This window comes from Perca fluviatilis, chromosome 8 (genome assembly GCF_010015445.1).
Source record: "Perca fluviatilis chromosome 8, GENO_Pfluv_1.0, whole genome shotgun sequence".
Lineage (NCBI taxonomy): Eukaryota > Metazoa > Chordata > Actinopteri > Perciformes > Percidae > Perca > Perca fluviatilis.
Genome location: NC_053119.1, coordinates 37,947,165 through 37,971,179, shown reverse-complemented (window position 1 = coordinate 37,971,179; position 24,015 = coordinate 37,947,165). Strand labels below are relative to the sequence as shown.

The window sequence follows — 24,015 nt, the reverse complement described above, 5'->3', positions numbered from 1 at the left end:
CAAAAATGAACAATTGTAAATGGCTTTAAAGTCCTTACACTTGGAATGTTTGCTATTGATAGACAGTTTCATGTCAAATTAAAATCTTATGTAAAAAAGAACCCTGGCCAGTGTGTTATGGCTACAGAAGGTTTCACTTCAGGGAAGCAGCCAGGACAGAAACACACAACATTTGACATATAATAACTTAATGAAGTTTTAGTGAACAGTTGCGTATTACAGACTCAGCAGATAGAAAGCAACGTTAGCATTCCTGGGAAGTCGTGTTTCTGACTACCTGACATATGAACGTCTACTCCCTTTTACTCTCCTTTCAACTCTTTTGGCATCCACTGACTCCTGAGGGAAATATCTGCCTGTTTGGCTGCTACAAACGTAAATGCTCCACTATGTCCGCCATTAAGCTAATGTCTTTATCTGTCTGCAGTTTGGTGCAAGGTTGCTGGTTGCACCTGGAAACAAGGTTTATAACAGCAGAACGATGAGCTAAAAATGGCTCAATGCAAAGCTGAAGGGACCGGCAGAGTCAAATTGTCTTTGGGGACCTTTCACATTATAAATAATGGCTTCATCTGAACAGTCCATGACTCCTCCCTCCAGAGAATCTGAAGGACTGACTAAATTACCGCTTCAATAAATCGCTGACTACATATTAACCTTTACTCTCTTCCTCTCTACTACAACCTGCATTCCTTGTGTTTTCTCCATCTGATGTCCAGTCCCGCTGAGATTTCTGCTTGGCTGGCTGTCCTGTATCAATCTTTCATAAATGTTCTCCCCACAGCTCACGTTATGTCTCTCACGTGCACTCTCTCCCTCTCATTTATTCTCATTTCATCCTTCCTCGCCGCTCTTTCTCTCTCGCGCGCGCTGACATTAGGCCTATCAGGGCTTCGCGGCACTGTTCTCACCCTCTGCTTGATAGGCCATTTGTTACAGCAGTCTCTCTCTCTCTTTCAAATACACACTTTCACACACAATACCCTATCTCCCTGACCTTATCTCTTCTGTACGACTCTCGTACTCATTTCAGCACAGACATTGTTCACCCCAGCAGCTGTCTCACACGGTGTTTCACATGATCCTTCTGTATTAACACGTCTCAAAGAGTGCAGCGAGGGGGAATCATTGTCCAAGGCATTCTAGGGACAGGGACATCTGAAGTTACCACATGCCGAAAACCACCCCCACAGAATCCCACAGAGAGGAAGGTGGTCAGTCTACAATAAACTGAAGCACATGCACTGTAGAAGAAATCTCAAACCCAAGGGACACCATACAGTGTCATCTTTTCACAAGGGTTAGTCAATAGCCATGAATACTTAAATGAAGCAGGTGACTTGTAAAATGCGACTTGAGCACCTTCTGCTACATTTGAACTGCTTTTCATTATGTATCTTCTTTTGTCCATTAGTTACAGAATTACATGTCCTTCATCCACAATCAAAGTATGTGTGAGGGATATTGGCACTTTGTTATGAGCGAACATTGAGCAAGTGGTAATTGTACAGTGTGTGACATTTTAAAATGTCTTTCCAGTAGGTTTTGGGGGATGGATGAGATCATGACTATGTGAGAGATTCTGTTACATTGTCATCAAAAGCTTTATTGTAGACCTACTCACACACATGATTTGTCTGAATTGCCTAAATGAGGATCATTTCAAAGGGAAAACTAATAACATATGGTTGAAGTTATTCCCTTTAGTCTATAAGGCAATTTAAAAAGACTATCTGAAGTAGTGTCATGAGGCTGGTTAGGACTGACTCTTTTGCTCTTTTCATTCAAACGGTAAGCCCACTCATCTTCCAGTATGATATCTGATCAGACCTGCTGTTTGTGTCTACATTTTGACTGTAACCACCTAAGCCAACCACAATTGTGATGTTGTGTGTCTTGTCATTGAGAAAAAAAACGAAAAAAATATGATCATAACTTATAGGTTTCTTAAGTGGTGATTATATATTGACCGGTGGAACTTTTCTACTACCCGCTAAAACAAGACAAAAATATTATGTTTGTTTTTTGACAGCTACATTTAGCCACACTGACAGTCAGTCAGAGATGGGGGGAATTGATTTGAGGCATTTCGAGCTGGAAAGGGAATAGATCTTTATGTAACTTCGACATTTTTGTTCTTGGGAGGAGAAAAAGATAAATAGCTGGGTGCAATGTGATTATTGATGCTGATTTTAGAGGGAAATGCCTCAATATCTAATGTCCTAGAATATGAAGACAGTTTGCCCTATTGCAGCCTATACTGGATGATCCTTATAATGACAAGCTAGAGTTGGCTCTGACTCTGCAGTGTAATTGGTTGGTTTTTGCAGTCACCTCTCTGATTAAACGTCTGGCATTTATGGCATGCATGATATGTAATGTAATGTAATACAAACTGTATAACTTGTAATAATTATCAGGTTGTGTGGGTTAATGGTTTTGGGTTAATTGGTTTTACCCCCATATGAGGCTGCTGTAAAGGCTGCTGAGTGTCCTATAACTGACACAGACCTACAGCTTAAAGCGCCCATATTATGCTCATGTTCAGGTTCATAATAGTATTTTGAGGTTGTACCAGAATAGGTTTTCATGGTTTACTTTTCAAAAAACAGCATATTTTTGTTGTACTGCACATTGCTGCAGCTCCTCTTTTCATGCTGTGTGTTGAGCTCTCCTCTTTAGCTGCAGAGTGAGACATCACACTTCTATCCCATCTTTGTTGGGAGTCGCACATGCGCAGTAGCTAGGTACTGCGCTACTAGCTAGAAGCTAGCGCTGCTAGCGGTTAGCCACCTCGTTCTCAATGGCAAAACACTGCTACAACTCTATAGAACTACATGTCCCTCGTCTGCAGGTATTCCACGCAAAGTTGGAAGTGCGCCCTTGTTTAGAAGAAGTCTCCCGGCTAATCCTGCCTTGTACTGACCAAAGTTGGAGAAACAGCTAGCTGATGTTGTATTAGCTAAAGTGATTAGCACACACCACATGTTTCGGCCGATGATGTAGACGGCCCTGCCGATTTTGACCAGCTCACCCGGAGACTGAAGGCAGGACACATTCAGAAACCCATATCTCACTCAAAACAGCATGGATGTTTTTTTTCCCACGTTTGTATGCGGGTGGAAGCACCAGAGACACAAAATAACACCCCAAATCCCAGAAAAAGTGATTTTTTCATAATATGGGCACTTTAACACAAACACCCTGATGGAGAAAAATGACGGAGGTATAGTGGGGAGGATAGATAGATAGAACAGAGCAAAGAGGACAGTAGATGGAGGAAGAATAGGTGGCTAAACGGTGTAGAAGGATACAGGAGAAAGGGATTACAAGATCAGTTGATGAGGAAAAGATGAGCTGACATCTGAAACATAGGGTTCCCTTCACACCACATAAGTCTCTATTCTCCATCTGTCAGGATGCTACACACACACACACACACACACACACACACACACACACACACACATACACACACACACACCTTCCTGAAGGGAGGAAAACACATGATGTTAATTTGTGCTGTCTTTAAATTATTATCATGTAAGCATATCATGAATACTACTGGCTGCATCTTGCTGTTTTGCCAGCACCAATTGAGTTTTACATTCTTGTTGACAGCCTCTGCCTGCGAGTGACCCATCAGTGTGCTTTGAGACAGCTACCGGATGCCTCCTCAGCAGGGTCAGTCGGGTTTGAAGTGTAAATGCGCCTCTTGATTGTCAGACAAGAGAAAGCTTCTATAGCTCTGAATTATGAATGTGTTTTCCTTCTACTTGTAGATCAGATAAAGCTCTAAGTTTCACTGTCTCCAGATGGTAATTAGGACGACTCTCACTACATACAGCTGTAATACTTTTGCATGGATGATATAGAGCATGACTAAAAAAACTCTCAGCGTGTTTAAAATTTGGTTATCACCCTTAGGAGTGCTCCCTGGTGTTTTATTCTAACTTTTAATTTCATTCTCCGCCTCCGTCACAGCACGTCTCTAACTCTGCAGCCATCTCTTCATCTCCCTCCCAATGAGGTAAAAAAAAAAAAGCCCCCCTTGATAATCCTACCAAATTCCACGGGTTTGAGCATAATAGGGAACAAAAGAAAGGATACGGCCCATCGATCGGCTTCACCTGGCAGCAGACCTCGAACATACTTTGCCACCACTGAACGCTGTTTCTCAATGCTGCTGTACTGACCTTGCACTCACTTTTTAAAGCTTCTAGAAGAAAGAGGAGAAGAGAGGAGGGAAGGGACGGAAGGCCACCACAGAGACAGAAAAGACACAGAGAAAGAAAGCCACAGCCCTGGCCTTCGCTGAAATTCTGCACATCAAGGCCTATGTTCCCTAAACATGGGTTATTTAAGGGGTTACGACACCTCTATCCATCATCGGGCAGGTGTCCTGTAACCTGATACCTGCATGTATGCACAAATGCACACAGGATGCATTATAGAGCTGAGATTGCACCTATTCATTTGCAAGAAACCTTGATATGTATGATGATAAAAGAGCATCAAACAGCCGCCCAGCCTCCCAAGACATGCTGTCCACTGACTGAGGATAGATAGATAGAACAGAGAAAAGAGGACAGTAGATGGAGGAAGAGTAGGTGGCTAAACGGTGTAGAAGGATACAGGAGAAAGGGATTACAAGATCAGTTGATGAGGAAAAGATGAGCTGATGTCTGAAACATAGTGTTCCCTTCACACCACATAAGTCTCTATTCTCCATCTGTCAGCATGCTACACACACACACACACACACACACACACACACACACGAGCAAATGAGGTTTTCGCTTTCAAGTTTGATAGGGTCTCGCTTCCAGGAGTGTTTCATCAAATATATTATGAAAATGAAGGTGGTGTATTGTTAAAAACTCAAAAAATGGGATTGAACAATAAATTGCTTAACATAGCATCCACACACAAGGGAGGACACACAAGGGGCCTACAGTTTCCTCTACAAAATTCTGTAAAAGCAATTCAGTGTTGTTATGTTGTTAGTTTATCATCCAATGTTCTAAAGCATTTAGTGTCTCATCAAATTCAAGATGTTATAAGTGCATCAGCGATGAGAAGAGTGTGTACACACACACACACACACACACAGGTTTGTGGCACTATCTTTGTGGGGACCCGTCATTGACATAATGCATTCCCTAGCCCCTTACCCTAATAAATGCCTAACCTTAACCCTTACCCTAACTATAACCTAATTCTATCCCTAATCCTAAAACCAAGTATTAACAATTGCCCTTTAAAGTATACTGGACTCCCGGTTTTTGGACCCCACAAATATAGTTAAACAAGAACACACACACACACACACACACACACCAGCTGCTGGCTCTGCAGGCTGCACGTAGGAATGCAGTGGCACATTGCAAAGGGTGCGTTTGACATTGGTTATGACAGGCTGGAGCTGCAGTGCGAAGGGGGTGTTTGATTTTAGTGTAGCTCGAATAAGATTCTGATGTGCTGCAGTGATCAGAGAGGGCAACTGTGCAGGGGTGGACACCTGCTGCTCAGTATATAACCTCGGGGGAATAGAGCTGCTGGTGTGTTGTGTTTGCACGTGTGTGTTTTGTGTATTGCGTTGGCCACAGGTGTCCTTCTCTCCATCCTCATCTGCCCTCCGTTCTTCTCTCTTTCTACGATGTTTCTGTTTTACCTGCGTGTGTGATTCCTCACCTGCCCAAAGGAGCTTTTTCACAGCAGACATTTTTGACTTGTCATAGTAGGAAAAGCACAGCTGAAATTGATAACCTTAACGATGGCTCAATTCCATCAAGTGTCCCAGTAAGCTATTTCAGTGAGTCAGCATGCACAATACCAGGACCTCTCCTAAGTGGAATACAGCCATCATTAATGGTTTTCAATACACCTGTGCTTTTCCTATTATGACATGTCAACATGTCTGCTGTGAAAAGGTTTATAGGTGTCCCCAGTGTGCTGTCCTGCCCTGCACACCTGTGGTTCATTGTTAATCAGCACACCTGTGGTTCATCGTTAATCAGCCCGGATCTGTTGCTGCCTCCACATCTGCTCCTAATCAACAATTAGTGTCTGATTGCCAAAGAAAGAGCTGTTGCATTCGTTGGTACCAGACTGTCTGTTGCCTTGCTGCAACATTTCTTTCTGCTCCTCAAAAGGTTCGGCCGTTTCAGCATTTTTTTTGTAGCAAGTTTTGTGAAATCAATCAATCAATTTATTTTATTTCAAAGGAATTTGCTGGAATTGATTAGTGTATTCCCTCACTGGCTAGTGGCAAACTAAATACAAATATAATGGAATATTGGAATATTCTTGATTGAGCCGGAAGGACAAAAAGAGAAGGATTATTGGCTGTGTTGCACAATGCACTTTTATGTCTGAGTAAAAACTGCTCCACAAAAGAGAAATGGTTTGCAGAAAGTTATGACACAGGAGACATGGGATAAATGTGTTTCTTTAAATGAACTGTAGGGACTTAGCATCCCATTAGCAACAAAGCTAGCTAGCTAGCTTACAAACTGTCAGATATCGTGACTGACTAGCGCAAGCATTTTCCCAGCTGGTTAGCGTGTTAGTGGCCAGCTGCAGTAGTTCACTTACATATAAGTAGGGCTGGGCATCGTTTGGATATTAACGATTCTGATTCCAATTCCGATTCTTCCTTTCGATTCCGGTTCTTATCGATTCTCGATTCCAATTCTTTGAGTGGTGGAGTTGAAACGGGTCACATGCTTATTTCACAAATAAGAGGAAAGTTTTATTTTAATTCAAAATAGGTCAAAGTTTGACGGGGCTTTTACAATGTAAAATAAAGCCACGCTAGAGCGCTGCTTACTGTGCTCCACGGCTGCAACACAACCAGCGCCTGGCCGCTATGGAAACCAAAACTTGCGCATGTAAAATTTGGAACCTATGATCAGATTTGAAACCAAATCCTCCAAACGATTCCAATAAAGAAACGTTTCCCATGGAATCGTAATTTTTTAAACGATTCCATGTACGAATCGGTTCTCGATGCCCAACCCTACATATAAGCCCTGCAAGTAGTCCCTATTTCACGAAGCTATTTTGTGACGTGTGGACGAAATTCCGATAAACACGGTACCTGCTCGTTTTATACTCCGTTCTGCTGACCTGCCTCAAACTGTTTGCCTCATTTATCTCATCCAAGTAAACAAACATATCTGCTGTATTTGTATCTACATGTTGAGACCAACTGTGAACTGAGATAACATGAAAGATGCATATGTAGGTCTTACTTAGGGGAGGTCACCTTACAACTGAATTGCACTTACTTTGATGAAATATGACCATTCAGGAATTATATCTTCTTGCATAGTATTTAGGCAAAAAGGGCTTCAAATGATAAGGTTCCAAGTCAAATTGGAGATTTTGAGCGTCAAAGATTTGACACACTGTCTGAAAACAACTTGTGTGTACAAGTGCTTTTAAGCTTTCTGGATGGAAAGCATCTCTGAAAATAATCCGCCCCGCAGACTAATTAGTTAATTCTAAAGCTCATTCATTTTTTTCATTGTTTGTCTGTTTTCCCTTAAGAAGCAAGCAATATCTACATACTGTACATACTCAAAGAGGATAATCTGTTGTGTCCCAATTCAGATGACATCTTTTTTCAAAGTCTGCAATTTAAGAGAAAATACACTGTAATGGGTCAACAAGCTAGCTACAATCACAAGGCTCCTCCAAAGAGGACAAGAACTCTACAGCCTTCTTCTGCAGAACATCTGGAGGACACCGACCGCGTTTCCTTTCCCACAGTCCAGCTGTTTTATGGTGCATTCAGGTGTTCGTCATCATCTGGTAAAGGAGGTAACCAGGTAATATTTACTAGGTACGCAATGGTTATTGACTTTGTACATTTTATTCTCAAACATTCCTAAGTTTTTCATTAGTATTGAAATTTCTGACTTGTCTTGTTGACTGACGCACCATTACTGTAGTTGTGGTCTGGTGAGTCTTATTCAGGCCTCACCAATAAGGTACAGATTCACCCCACTGGCCTTCAGTCCTTAGAAGGACACACTTCGTAGACCATGTAAATGAACATCTTCCTGTCCTTTTTGGCAGAACTGCACAACTGTGAAATTGCCTGACATTTATGGCACTTGTGTCCTTGATAAATATCAAATTTTGGTTTTAAAGACCATCACAAGAATAAGCACAAAGTAACTTTAAAGAAAAGTCAACTTTTGTTAGCATTGTCAAGCATTTAAAATAGCCAAATTTAGACTGTGAAATCACTATTTCACTGTGACATTAGCTATCAACAACAATCTCTCAACATCCAAAACTAGGCGGCTCTTCTCCGTTGTGCTGTACTCCTCTATGCTGTGTTGTATGTGCTGTACAATCCCATCCTGGCACGGACAGGATAAACACCTCATACTTTGCTGTTCTCTCCCATAATCCCTCTTGGCAGCCTCGCAGCACGTCAGGCAGAGGGAATACAGCTCATAACCAGATAGGCTGCGATAGGCATGCAATCTGCTCCACACTGATACAGCCAAACGGCCCGCAGATATAAACACATAGGAAATGCATGTGCATGCTAATTATCATGTACATTCTCACACACACACACACACACACACACACACACACACACACACACACACATTTTGTCAGTGCTTTAATGGAGTTTGGTAATTTGCATAAAGTTCAATCATACAAATATTCCCAGATCCTCTTGTGGTTCGAGGGTGTTTAAGATTGAGATAGACGGTATCATGGCTATACTGTCGATGACCGAGCAGACTTTTAAAGTAGCAGGACACTGCTTTTTTCATTGTTCTTTATCCCCTTAAATTGTCTTTTTCACATTTCTGATTAAGTTCACCTGCAGGTCATCTCCCTCTGATTATGTATGTGTGTGAGACATTATGAATAACCCAGTGGCATACAATGTCTCTTCTGTTCTGCATCTGCTTAATTTTTCTTTTTCTTTCCTCTCCCTTATACTTTCTCTCTCTCTCTCTCTCTCTCTCTCTCTCTCTCTCTCTCTCTCTCTCTCCCCCTCCATCAAGTTTTATTTACTCTCTTTGACTTATAGTCGCTCTGACCGACTGCCAGCCTCAGTCCCACCCTGCTGAGCCAACAAAGTTTACAGACTCGGACATTTATTTATGCTCCCTTCGTGTTCATTTAATGGGGTTGAAATTATGAAGAGAAGAAGATAAAAAATGTGGTACATGAAGAATGCATTCTTAATGTTGTGCCCCTGTTGTTGTTATGCACTCGAACAAGGCTCATGATTGATGACGATGCTTTGTCTTCTAAAGGCTCAGCAGGACAGTATACACACACACACACACACACACAGCGTCAGGCTTACGTCAGTTTCTTGCATCTCCTGTTAAAGTATGTGTTTCACGTCTCAGGTCTGGTATTGAATTACCTGGAATGAAATGATATGCTGGGAATGCCTACAATTGTGTTACCCTAACTTCATAGAATATACTTTTATTTTTTGCACATCAGACTGATGGCTGTGTTGCTTTGAGCTACAGTAGACATTCATTCATGCTTTCAAGTCCAGGCAGTCAAAAATGTTGGATGCCGAATCACAACTCCCCCTCACAGACAAAACAATTGGAACGTTGCTTTGTTGATTCACATAATGCACTTCGGCACAGTTGAGAAGCAGCAGGCGTACACGCATAAGCAGAAATTCTTCTGAGATTTTATCACAGCCAACGCTGATCTTTTCAAAATGATTCTGAATAGAGCCAGTGCAAAAATAACAGATAAGAGAATAAACTCAGGCTGTTTCTGGCTGTTGGGAGATATGGCAAGCAGAGCTATAATGGCAAAATATCTCCCTCCTGGGCATCAATTTTCTTATTCTTTTCAATTGTCTCTGCTTAACCAAAATACTGTATACAGCCCTTACTGACAATCAGAAAACTCCATGGTAACCCTAGTTTCCCCTTATCCTTAAAGAGCTGTACAGCCTGTCTCAAAAAGACATGAGTATGTACTGTTAGTGAACTAATATGGGGCCCAACAAGGATAGATCTCCATGAAAATATGCTGCACATGTGAAGTTCAGGCTACAAGATAAAAAAAAAAAAAAAAAACAGTCAAACACCCATCCTTGAAAGAAGGTCCTTGATCATATTATTAATGACTAACCTTTTCATGTTGCATGTAAATTACACTCAGAAAAGGATTCCAGACAGTGATTGGTTTTAGGTTATTATTCCAGGCTGTAATATTCATATTCCATTACCACAGCTCTGTTGAACATGACCAGAATGGAAGGTCATTTAACAGACTCAGTGGGATTACACGCTATCAAACAAACTGACTTTATCTTAATGACATTAGCGTTTGTAGTGTAAAATGGTGCAAGCTGTGCTATAGGCAATTAATCTCTGAAAATCCATTTTAGCTTCTGCAACAAATGCCCTGTCGCTGTCACACATCACTTTTACACTTTCCTAATGTTCATGTAGCATAGAGAGCCGCAGAAAACATGCATGTAGTATCTCACGCTTTGTCTTAGGCCTGCTGCACACTGGCTGCGTGGCGTGAGCGTGTCGGCTGCGTGGCGTGTCCGTTTTTATTTCGGCTCCCATGGTAACAGGTTAGAGCTTGCACACTGCCTGCGTGACACGCACGTCGAGCCGTGCCAAAAACGCGTGCATGCTAGAAATAGAACTGACGCCTATTTTTCACGTGACACACCAGCGTGTTGGAAGCGTTTCCAGGCAAAATAGAATATGAAAAGATGTTTATATGTCATTATGACACGAATACATTTAATAAATTGTCCAGTCATTTTATGAAAAAAGGTACAACAAATTGCAACAGAAGCAAACTCTACGCCTATTCATACGCCTATTCATATTTCTCACGTGAATAGGGTAATCATTTTAACCTTTAGATATCACCATGAAAATTACTGAGTTGATTACTTACATCAAGACAAACAAAACTTGTATTACAAGTTTTTTTTAATATGTTTGTTAACATGGGCAAACGGTGCATAATCTAATTACTTATGTGTTAATTTGCATAAATACCACAACAGATCTAAACATTGGGTATAGCCAGGTGAAAATGTATTGTTGATCTTGTTGACATATAACAGTAAAAGACTTAATGTTAAGGTCTGAATGGAAGCCATTTAGGCTACCCATGAGCATTACTACATAGAGGCGGGAAGAAGTACTTTAAACCAGCCTTTATTAATTATTATTGCAGAGATGGGGTTTGGGGCTGGGTCCGAGGGACTGTTTCTGGGGGATGAGTCTGAGGGAAGAACAAGAGACAAGGGTAAGGAGAATGCAGAAGACGAAAGGTAGGTCCTGTTCCCCACCTACAGTACATGTGTACAGACAAGGCCAGCAGCAGCAGCGCCACGTCAGACATGTTTCTGGTGTGCAAAGACATAGAAAACGCCACGCAGGCGCCACGCAGGCAGTGTGCAGGAGGTCTTATCCTGACACGAGAAACGTTGTTTTCCAGTCATCACGAAAGGATGTGAGCACAACAAAGGTTGTTTTTGCAGCTTGTTGAGATCACAGAATTAAAACTTGTGTCCTTGTGATGAAGAGAGAACCTTTGCTAAGCATTTATTCATTCGTTCAGATCAGAAAAAAAGGGATTTTGAGAGAAATATGAAAACAATCATTTTTCTTTCTGGCCTTCTGCAACATTGCTCAATTTTATTTTTTAGGACAGTTTGTTCTTCCCAAGAGACCACAAATGTTATTAATCTATTTTTTCCTCATGCCCACTAACAGTAACAGTCTACAGGCTTTATGTGTTAAAGTTTTTTATTCTTTTTAATTTATATTAAGTCCTTTATACAGTAACCATTCAAAAATGATTCTGTTGGATTGCACTCTTTAATGAAAAAAGAAGAAGCAATTTTTTACTATGTTCTAAAGTAAGCCGTGAATGCATGTGCATGTCCTGAGAGTGTGTGTGCTCTGCTTATGTGTGTCCCCTCCATCTTTATGTACCCAGGTAATATCGATGCGTCTCAGACAGTCTTTTAAACAGCTCCTCTGGGAGGAAAGATGGAGGGACAGGAAGGAGAGAAAGGTGGCTTCATGGCTGATTTAGTGTTTACGTGCCCTCTTCCTTTGTGCTCTTGTTATCTTCCACTCTTTCTCTATGACCGACTTCTCCGTTTCATCCCTCCACTCTTTTACGTAAAGAATCACCTTATCTTCGCTTCAGGCGTCACCAGATACATTATCTCCGTCTCACTCAGTGTCTCTTTCTCTTTCTTCTTTGTCTCTTCATAGAATGAGAAATCACACAGCCTTCTGCCCTTTCTAAAATCACTTGTCCAGACAGCTTCGATGGTCCAATAAGATTATTGACAAGTCTCTGCTTGAGAACAAGGGGATAGTCAATGGGAAAACGTGTCAAAACCCACAGTCTGAAGCTTAAGTCATGCAGTCAGCTACTCAGATGTCTCTTTCTCTCTTCATCACTCCCTCTGTCCCTCTCTCTCCAGACACTTGTGATTGATGTCCTGGGATGTAATTATTGAACAGCAAATCCCACTCAAATTCATGGCATTAAGGACATAAAACGGCGACTTCAATTACTCCCCAGGCCAGAATACGACTGAATTAGGAAAAGGAGAGCAAATATGATCAGGCTGTCCGAAAATACTCCATCTCGTGGTGAGCATATTAAAGGCATAAATCTGAGCGATACTCACTGAGAGTAAAACACTTGTGTGTGTGTGTGTGTGTATATCAAGAAATGTATGAAAATTAACGAGGAGAAAGTTTTACACGGAAATATGTGCAAAGATGTTTGATATTTGAACGGCAGCGAGATGTAAACTCAGGCAGGTTACCGATGTGTGCTGAGACCTGCTGCTTCCCAGAGAGATTTAAAAACCTCGTACACCCTGTTCTTTTCAATCTAAACTCCGTTGCTATTCTGCCAGAGAGTGCTGGGGTCTGGCTGGGTTAGGCCCAGTAGTCAGAGTGGACATGTTTGTCATTAACTACTTACGGTAAAATACCAACCCGTTCTCACTCCAAATTCATAAAATGCCGTTTGGACAGTGGCTGTCAGCGTCTGAAGCGACGCAAAAAGTGCCCTTCAGGAGAGCAGCAGCTACACAGTGTTTGAAGATGACATAGCACTAAGTACTCGGTAGCGAGTAGTATGAAAGGCCGAAAGTCCGCGTAGGGATGTTGGTTTGGGGGGTGGATGGGTCAAACACAGGACTTTCACCCAGGAGACTGGGGATCGTGTCCCGCGTGTCACGTTTCCTAAACCCAACCGTTGCTTTCTTCTATTACTAAACCCAACCATCCGTTCTTCTTTTCCTGAACCCAACCGTCCAGTTCTTCCTGCATGTCATGGAAACATAAGCCCACCCACCACCTTTTCCTTAACCTAACTGCGTCAAAAGGGACGCCAATAGTCCCAACCAAGCGCGTTATATGACGCTAAAGGAGACTTTTAGCGTCAATAACAACGCCAAAGGCACCTGACCAAGCATCCATATTTTACGCGATGGGTGTGAGAATTGGTTGAATATGCCCACCGTTATGTGTGATGTTGATGGAAGAGGTAAAGGAAACATACGTGCACTTTCTACGGAGGGATTATATTAAGGAGCCAAAGACTGGAAAGAGAATAGTTAAGTCGACATTGAATTAGTGAAAGCAAGATCGCTGTCTTCACAGCAGTGAATAGTTGCAAACATATTTCTTTAAATCTGGTCATCTTGGTTACTGATGCCACGCAAAGATGTTTTCCACAATAAAAACACAAGAGTTTTTAGTAACCTTATAATCAGACCGAATTCACTTTTTGTGGGTCATTTTGTTTTATTTTGCCCTAACGGCAGCAGGTATCTATTTCGCAGATGTCATTTTCAGTCAACACGGAGGCAGCTATTGCTGTTGCTGAGAGCAGTTTACTTGTTTTTCCCACTGATCAAAAAAAGTATGTAGATTGAAAAGATGTTACTTCTGTATGTGTGCTTAAAACAGCCTGCACTGCTGTGTTACTGTAGTCTCATCCATGCTTTTTGCAATATTTCTATTACTATTTGTTAAAAATATAGCCAGGTAGCTTTTTAGCTATGCAGGAAGATGACATCCCCATTCTTAATCTCGCCAACAAAGCTCTGATTGGTCAACTGTTTCTCTAATTGGCGAAACAGCTGTCAATTAACACAGCATCAGATCAGAGCAGTTTTTTTTTTTTTAACTTCTGTGCACTTAACACTTAAGCCAGCATATCACCTGACAAACAGTGTAAACAAAATGTCCAAATCGTGCTGTTGGCACATGTGATGTTCTCATAATGGCCTTGGACATTTTAGGTTGGGTAACACACTTCCAGACTCCAGAAGTACTACTCTAGTCCACTTTCTTACTTTAAGCTAATCATGCCCTCCAAAATGTTCACAAATGTCCATAATGATAAAAGACTACATTTTAACTTGAAACACTGCAGCTCTTAAACCAGTGTTGCCAGATCTTGCGAGACAAATAAGCAACCAGGCCTGTGAAAACTAGTCCAAAACAAGCGACTTTTTCTACGGAGCCCCCCTAGGTTCCGGGAAGAGAAAAATAAATAAACTGTGTGCACGGTTTTTAAAATCCGTGGGGACGGATTTTAAACTGTGGGTACAGATTGTCAATTTACATCCATGTGGACGGATTGGTAAACTGTGCGCAGTTTTGCAAAACTGTACACACGGTAGTTTATTTATTTTTCTCCCCCCCTGAGCTTCAGGACAATGATCACAAGAGGGAGTTAAACCACCTTTTAACATTATTTAACATTAGAAAACTCAAATATAGACTGATGTACCAAGTACATTATATACAAAGTATACCTCTGATCATTAAAATGTGCACACACAAATAAATATCATCCTGAATTCACAAATTGCAGGGACTGCAGAAGATCCCATTTTTAAATAACTATAACCCAGAAACAGGATAAATTATTGATAATCTTAGTGTGCAGCAATAAAGTGGCTCCTGCTCTGATAAACAAATGAGTGAATTAAAAAAGACTTAAATAAACTAAACTGGTTTAAAAACCATTCCAGTCAAAACCATTTAAACAGGTGAGGGTGAGGCTTGGTCTAAAACATCACTTTAGCCTCATATATATGAAGAATAACACCACCATTAGCTTTCTCATCACTCACTGACGTTTCCCTAAATAGAAAAACAGATTGCCCTGCTCTGCCTCTGATTGGCTAGTACTCGCTGCCATCTGGGTCAGAGCCAATTAGAAGCAGGATGTGGGTGGAAAAAACTCTGCTGTTTCCTGTGTGTATGGGGAAAGGGGAGGGACAGAGGGAACAGGCAAGACAAACTCCTACGTTTAAATAACATATAGAAAATATCTGCTTGACAACTTATTATGGAGCTGGGAACAAGTCCAATTAAGCATCTACACTTTAGAAACAAGCCCAAAAAAACCGTGACCCGCGACTACCAATATTTGTAAGCGACGTTACAGGAAAAACAAGCCCAAAGCTTATAATAAGCGGACTTGGCAACACTGTCTAAAATGTCTTCTAGCAGTCTAATCTTTCTGTCAGCTTGGTCTAAAACGCCACTACTTGTTTGACAACTTCAAGATCTTATGCTGTATATTAATATTTCATGCATCTACAGTATCTGCATTTCTGAAACACATCAGGGGAGGTTGTGCTTCTCGTCAAAATGTTGCAACTGTACACAGCCGGATGGAATAATAATGTCTCCAGAATTATATGGAGAGTTTTTACATAAAGAGCAGAGCACTTATACAGTGGAGAGATACACACCAACAGCAGGGTTTGGAGGAATGACGGAGTGGTTATTATCAGGGGTCTTGAAACTAAGCAGTGAGATAAAGGCCCCTCCCAAAGCATTTGGTTCATAGTGATATACTGTTTGATAAAGGGGATCAACTGAGGACAGGCAGACACAAATAACAGGCAGAGACAGAGGGAAGCAGGGTGAGGGGAAACTGAAGCACTGTTTATCTCTTGTTTTTTTCCCCCCCAACAGAATCTCACTCTCATCCGTTCTCACCTAAGCATATTCTTGCACTCTATATCTCCTTCTCTCCCACTCTCTGAAGTATCCTGTATTTGTTCTTTTCCTCCATCTTCCACTTATTCAATCTGTCCTTTCACACTCCTAACCCAAACCGAGGCAAGGAGAGGAGAAGGATGAATGATGAGTAGACGAGGGAATTTTGGCCCACTCCAGCACAAAGCAGACCAGAGACAGAGACAAAAAGCAGGGCCATGTGAATTAAAGATGATAAGAGTCCCGATGCTCCTGCCTGGGCAGGCAAGCCGGACAGTATGGAGGGGGTTCAGTAGTTGAACACACAAGAATAGTTTGAAACTATTACCTAAAATGTCCTTACAACCCACCGTTTCCTCACAGTGTTCAAACTATACCGTGGCCTTTGGAAGAGCCCACTTGTTTTCTTTTTGCCATGGCTATAAGATGCTAACTGCAGAATAGATTTCAAGGACTTTGCACACCGATTAATGGCCTCCAACGTTTATATTTTTTCTATTAGCAACAATTGTATTTGGGTGGCTGTGGCTCAGTGGTAGAGTGGTCGCCTTCCAATTGGAAGGTTGGTGGTTTGATCCCTGGCCTTGCAGACCCATGTCAAAGTGTCCTTGGGCAAGACACTGAACCCCGAGTTACCCCCGATGCTGTGCATCGGAGTGTAAATGTGTGTGAGTGTTTACCTGATGAGCAGGTGGCAACTTGTACAGCAGCCTCGGCCACAGTGTGTGAATGGTTCCTGTACTATGTTAAAGCGCTTTGAGTAGTTGTTAAGACTAGAAAAGTGCTATATAAAAACAGTCCATTTACATTTATTGTGTCTCTGCTTCTGCTGCCTGAGTATCTGCTTGCTTTCTGTTTCCTGCTGTATATGTGATTCTTTTGTTGTAGACCTTGTCACTGCTGTCTGTGTACAGAAGATAAATCTTCAGTAGCATGTGACGCCACTGTGCTTTGTTGCGTATAGACTAAGGATTACATATTTGTCCTATCATGTGCTGTACAAGGTCCATATCAAAGGCACCACCCAGTCACGCAGGTTTACAGAACTCAGACCAAGGGACCCCGTCCAGCCCCGTCCATCTGTGTTCTTATGACTACACCGACTCCACTGGAAGCCTTCTCAACTCATTGAGCATTCTGCAACCGGCGCTCTCCTCTGCATCCCTTAATTCTCCGGTATCACACCCTCCTGCACTTGATCCTTTGGCTGCCTGCGAGCGCTCACATCAAAATCAATACAGGGGCGCTGTAGTTGATGACTTCTCAACAGCTGTTGAACAGGTGTGTCGAGTTTTCGTGCGGCAGCCAGTTTATGCACACACACAGGACGCACACACATAGACTATTTCTTACGTAAGGGCACCTCGGGATAAGATGGGCAACTTTTTCCTGATGCAGATATTGACAGACAGGGGATAGTTGCTGAAAATATCAAGAAGGATACAATCTTCGGCTGCTGGTGAAAATGTATATGTAATCAGAAAACTGATAAATGAACCGTGGATATGCTGCAGTAAGATTTTAGTTAGAAGGGAAGAGACGACTCGAGAGTAAATGTGTGCAAAATATAGAGAGAGCCGTATCGGTTACAGTGGATGAGTTCATTACTAATGTATGTGCATGTGACCGTGTGTGTGTGTGTGTGTGTGTGTGTGTGTGTGTGTGTGTGTGTAGGCATGTGACTGCAAGTTCATGTACAGTGTGTTTGTGTTTTTACGCATGCATATATGTGCAACTGTGAGTGTGTCTACTGATGTGCACATTTGTGTGCGTGCGCATGTCTTTTGTGTGAGATGCAGTAAGCCCATTTTATTATACCCCAGTGTTTACTGGACAGGCCTCAGTGAGCAGCGCTGGCTTCATTCTCTCACGCTGCTATGGGTAGACACAGATCACAGGACATGTACGACGACAACACACACAAACACACACACACACACACAGGGCAGCATCCCACAGGGATATTTAAGAGGGTGTGACGACGAATTTGCGAATTTGGAAGCCAGACTTTTTGCAGCATCACAATGTCTACCTCCATCTGAAATGAATAAAACACATCTGTTTTGTCTCATTTATAAACACACACTGTAGGCACACGAGGGTGTTACAATTCAACGTTAGTTTCCAGGAAACAAAGTTAGTGTTGGAGAGAATGAGCGTCCAGTTTGTCATGTTAAGTTATGAGCAGCTTTGTTACGTCATGGTGACTGTGTCTTTGAGCAGGGGAAAAACTGTGACAAGAGACAGCTGTAATCACTCACACCACTCATGATAAATCTCACTGACAGTCGCTGTACACCTCTTACTACAAAACTTGAATTTATGGGCCCTATAAGTTTAAGTATTATAATTTATTATTTAGTATCAGTTTGACTTTGGTTCAGGGGCCCTGCGCTGCCATTCACAACATGCAAACACACTGGTTCACTCACCCTCCCCTCTTCCTCTCTGAGGTCTGGCATGGTGCTGATACACAAGCTGATGACAGTCACCGCAACCATGATCACCGACAGGCACGCAAAGATCTTCCCCGGTAAGCCGGACTGCGGATTCTCCACCATATCTCTCAGCCAGTTCATCACCTTTTGGTACTGCGTCTCCTCCACCGGCACGTGCTGCATGGCGTTTCTCTGCCTGCGCTCCTCCTCGCGCCGCTCCAGCTCATTCACCTCCTCGATGCGTGTGTACATCTTCCTCTTACAGCAGCGCTCCATGTACGTCATCTCCACGCCCCAGTAGGTCAGCTCGTCGTGCAGGGAGAGCACGCACATCTCCCGCAGCATGCGCAGTTTCCCCGCGGCCAGGAAGTTGAGGATGACCCTGAAGGCGGATGGCGAGCGGTCGAAGAAGAACTCCTTGTGGGCTTCGTCGTAGTCGTCGCAGACGCTGGCGATGTCCTCGGGGGACCGGCAGCCGCAGAGGCGGCCAAGTCGTGTGAGGGGGAACTGCTCCAGGGTGCTCCAGGGGAAGGTGTAGCGATTTCCCCCAACGTTGATCACCGCCAGCAGGGTGTGGTCGACGGACACCAGGTCCTCTGGCCGACGGATGAACTGAGCCCTCTTGTAGTACGCACCCTGGAGATTGAAAAACAAGTGTTTTGAGTTTCAGTGGATGAATAAAAAAAATGAATGAATAGCCTAACCTGATCACTATTTGATATTATTATTGGACGTAGTCCTTTAACTTTTTTCACTTTAGTGACAACCTCATTCATACCTTGATGGTCTCAGTCTCGGGGATCTCTGTGAAGATGCGGTCGAGACTGCTGTCATCGCTGACGGACAGGTTGCTGAAGTCATGGTTGGCGTTGCTGATGATGGGCATGGCAGCATCTGGAAAGCACGCTGCCGCGGACTGGGCAGCTCAGGCCAGGTATCGAAGGCAGGAAACGTATACAGATTGCGCCAGGCTCAACTCGTCGGTCCCAGGACACAGCAGTCCTTTCTCAGCCTCCAACAAATTATGTTAAAGCTTGCACATGACAAAAGCTTTCCTGCCACAGCCCAGGTCCATTGTAGACAAGCGGAGCATAAAAATGGCTGTCGATTTTTGTCTTTTTGGCCTCAGAACCCCTCATAACAAGGAGCTCTTTCTCAACGGCAGACGAGCTATGGCTTTGGCTTCCAACTGACAGAGAACAAACCCAGAAAGGAGAGGAATAAGGAGTACCAGGAGTCCTGTTGTCACATCTGAATGTGGGTGAGTTTTGACATTTCCTTCAGAGGTCCACAGAAGACTCAGTTGACATATCAGGATTCAGCATGAGATCAGTGAGTAATCCCGGTTTGAAGCGACAGTCTGGAAAAAGAAAGGCCCAATAGAGAGAGTGGGTTAGGATTGATCAGTGGCTGATAGCTGCAGAGGTTGAGCCGGATGAGTCCAGGAGGTGTCCTGGGACTGAGGGGGATCCTCTGTGTCGCTGCATCAGGATTAGGGAGGGCCTAGAGATGTGGAGGAATCACGCAGTCACTGAGAGAGAAAGAGAAATGTCAGAATGGAGCTAGGATGGACTGAGATTAAGGCTGGTGTCACAATACAGAGAAAGAATGGGCAAAGACGAGGAAAGAGACGTATGTGAAGACAGAGAAGGGGTGAGGAAGAGACAGATACAGCACACCTCAATAAAACGTAGGCTGCACCCTCCTCTTTCACTTCCTTTCAGTGAGAAACAAGTCAGACAGACACATCAGCTCTGCTGCTATAAATGGCCAGTGTGGTCAGAGCAGGACTTGACCACATAGCAAAGGAATTTACACTCACAACAACATCCAATAAGGATGGCCTGGCTGGTTTACTTAATATGAGTGTGAGAAAATTCAAGGAATAAGTAGAAAAGAACATTCAGGTCCGTGGTGTTATTCACACTCTGAGTGTGTTAGATGGGCAGCAATCCTAACAACAGACAGTGAAACGCAGGGTCCAAAATGGTTTTCTTGGCAATGCAAATGCCCTGAAACTTATTGGCACAGTAAGGTGTCACAGTTGCCCAGAATGGTTCACTGTGTATCAAAGCCTTAAATAGTTGTGGTTAATTTCGCACTGGGTCCTATTTTCAAATTATTCGTCATAGTCATTGCGACTAACTTACAGTTCGTCTATTTTCTTTACTTAATGCCATACATACAAAGATGTGGTCAATTAGCAGATGGAAAAGTCAGAAAGACTGTCAGCAGGGGTGGAAAATCTTTGAATAAAGGTTTTTCACAGCTGACAATTTGACTTTTTTGACAATCATTGCAAGAAAGAGCACAGGATGTATTCTAGCCAATTAGTTCAGGCACTTGTTATCGCATTGTCGCTATGTCAAAATGTGTGCGTGAAAAAAGTATTTTAATTTCCTTTTTCTAGTCACTTATGTCATATTAAAGTACAATTCCGGCGCAAAGTGAACCTAGGGGTTAATACAACAGAGTCAACCGTTCTCTGGGATATGTTTTGATGGTAATCCGAACGCCGTGCAACCAGTAACCAGTATAGCTCTAGCAGGGCGTTCGACTGGTCATGATTGTATTCCCAAGATGGCGCCTGCCTGTATACCCGAAGGTAATGTCTTTATAATCTATCTTTTTAAGAAACTGTCTGTACACTTACAAAGTTGTAAATACTTGGGTTTACATGTAGGGACCCTCATTATGCTACCGTAGAAGCGTGGTGCTATTTTGAGCCTTGTTAGTGGTATAAAATAGCGACTTATTTTTACTCTACCAGTGCCCTGAAAGCCTAGCATTAAGCTAATCAGCTGTTCGTGCTAGCTTGTTTTATGCTAGAGACACATTTGATTACCATCAAAACATATCCCAGAGAACGGTCGACTTGGTACACGTGTGTTATTAACCCCTAGGTTCATTTTGCACCGGAATTGTCCTTTAAAAATTGCATAATTCAAAATGTTTTATTATTGTTTTTTCGAAGGTGTGTTTTGTACATAGATTTTATACATTTTACCAGTGACATATAGGATATACATTCAACCAGCTCCACAAACTTTCCAGATAAAAGCCACTAGACCGGTTAAGGCAGTGGCTGAGAGAGTTTAAGTATTAAGTGCTATGGCGGCAAATGATGAAATAATAAGGCCCAGGTTGAAACAGCTGGAATTATCTTTGGAGACTTACTGTTATATTGCTTCTTGTATCCAGCTACTTACAATAAAGCTGACTTACATGTGGGTGGCTGCCCTTCACCTTTCTCCTGCCAGCTTTTGTTGGGAATATAAAACTTTATTATATTTTCTACACATGCCACTGCAATTTAGGTAAGCCAGAATCTCTAAGGGCAATTCCAGATGTCTTTACCCATTTCTAAACACACATGTAGGTACAACATACAACACTCATCTTTCACCATGACTAGCCCTGACTCACAGCCCCGATGGTGTCCTGTAAAACATATACAGACATACAGTCTTACAGGCCTGTGGCTTTGTCAGATGCACAGTAGCACTACATATTTTACTTACTACAGCCTATATAAAATAAGAACATCATCATCAGTATTGATATTATTCTGCTCAGTATCAATCTACAGTGCCCACAGGCTTATTGAATGTGTGACTGGACAGCACTGACAGATTGAAGTCTTGGACCGCTCCAACACGCGCCACTAATTCAGATCCAGGAGGATAGGATCCTGTACTGGAGGAACCAATAAATCACTGGTGTCACGTTGCTAGTGAGCATGATAAACTATGTATTAATCGATTTGTATGTGACCGTTTTTTTTTTTCTTGGTGGAAAAGTTAGGAAGGAGGAGTTTTTAGCAGCACACTGCCACCGGTGTTATTGGCTCTGCCCGACCTCCTGTTCTCCGCTGGACACAAGCGACAGACACGACAGCAAGGAGGAGATCGGAGAAAGTGGAATGCCAACTTGTTTGTTTTTTTATTCTTAATTGAAGTGTAATTACACGTGAAGGTTAACCTTTTTTTGCAAGATGAATTCACTGTTAACACAAAGTATTGAACTAAACCAACTTTAAAAGTTAGATAAAAAAATTTGGCCATGTAAAGTCAAAGCAATACTTTTCTTAATTTATTTTTGTTTATATTGTTTTTTTTCTTCCTGTTTTGGGGTCATACTGTATTCAGCATTCAGTCAGAGCGCTTATATTATATTCATGGGCAAGTCAACAGTGTCTGCATTTGCCAGCATCTCATATGGATTGGGTTTCTTTAATGTAGCATATGACAACTTTCTCTCTGTCTATCTCTCTCTTTCTTTCTCTCTCTCTCTCTCTCTCTCTCTCTCTCTCTCTCTCTCGTATGCACGCATATAACACACACACACACATCCCTAATCAAGCAGAGACTTTTAATTAAGCTTGGTTAACTACTTGGGCAATTAATTACATCCTTTTTTCAAATTGTGTTTCGATGATTTTTTGAAATAGAAATAGAAATACAAATAATGGGACTTTCAAAGTCAAAGTCAAATGTTGTTTTAAGGGCAATATTACACCCCTTTCTTATTTAACAATTCATTTCACTGTAAAATGGGAACAACTTTGCTTTCACATTTTGATAAACACCTACTGAATCAAAAACACTGTGTAACAATTATCATCATTATTATTATTATTATTATTATTATTTTATTTTTTTATCTTATCCTACTGTATGTTGCAGTGTTGACGAGATGAAAAGACCCCAGCATTCCTCATGTTAAGTATTGTAACATGACAGCATTACAACTTCAGACAAATATTCAGATACAAACCCAAGCCCCGCAGACATCAGTATAACTTACAGCTTAGCATCCTGAGCCCCGCTCTCCTGTCCACTCGGCCAAATCAGCTCGCTGTGAATCCCCTTGCAGTCCCTCCGATCATTCAACACCAAACCAGGGTGTCAACGATCACGCCCAACCGCCAAATGGTATAACTATAACAGCAATATGTTTCCGGCGTCGGCATCATCCAAGCCGGTGGAGGGCGCGTAGAGAGTCTGAACATAGCAGAGATGGTGAAGGTTTGGTGCGCTGAAAGTGTCCCGTTACTGCTCGGTTAGTGGTGGTGCTGCTGCAGCAGGAGGAGGAGGAGGAGGAGGAGCAGGGGGGAGGGGAAGGGGGAGTCGGAGCGGTGCGCAACAGAGGAGACTCACTCCGGGTACCCAAGTTCAAGTTTGCGGAGACCTAGATGCGTAAAGGTGACGACAGGCGCAATAACGCCCAGGAGAATGTGAGCTCCCGATTAGACAGAGATGGCATTTTAGCAGAACTGTAAGTGAGAGTGTGGCTCTCCGTGTTGCCACGACATCACCCCCTTTTTCCTTTTATAGATAATGTGAAATTCAAGGACACCGAGGAGATGCCCTTAACTATGTTTCCTGCCCTGAGGGGGCGCGTTTGCCTCCCAGATAGCTGTTGGTTCCGAATCTGCTGGGAAGCACCAATGTTACATACAGTTTGAGTCTGATATCGTAGCACTGCCATTATTAACAACAAAGCCAATGCAAAGAAAAAGAGGCAGAAAA

General features: G+C 42.5%; 1 protein-coding gene across 1 annotated transcript in view; it reads right to left on the bottom strand.

The window, feature by feature from the left end:
- The window catches only part of kcng4a (potassium voltage-gated channel, subfamily G, member 4a), a 31,729-nt gene extending 8,138 nt beyond the window's left edge, over positions 1-23,591 (bottom strand). Inside the window, exons 1-3 of the mRNA XM_039809417.1 lie at positions 23,291-23,591; positions 19,263-20,015; positions 18,479-19,120 (exon numbers count right to left, since the gene is read on the bottom strand). Of these exons, the coding sequence (XP_039665351.1) occupies positions 18,479-19,120; positions 19,263-19,370 (750 nt within the window). The 5' untranslated portion in view covers positions 19,371-20,015; positions 23,291-23,591. The remainder of the gene's footprint in view (positions 1-18,478; positions 19,121-19,262; positions 20,016-23,290) is intronic.
- Positions 23,592-24,015: the final 424 nt, after the last annotated feature.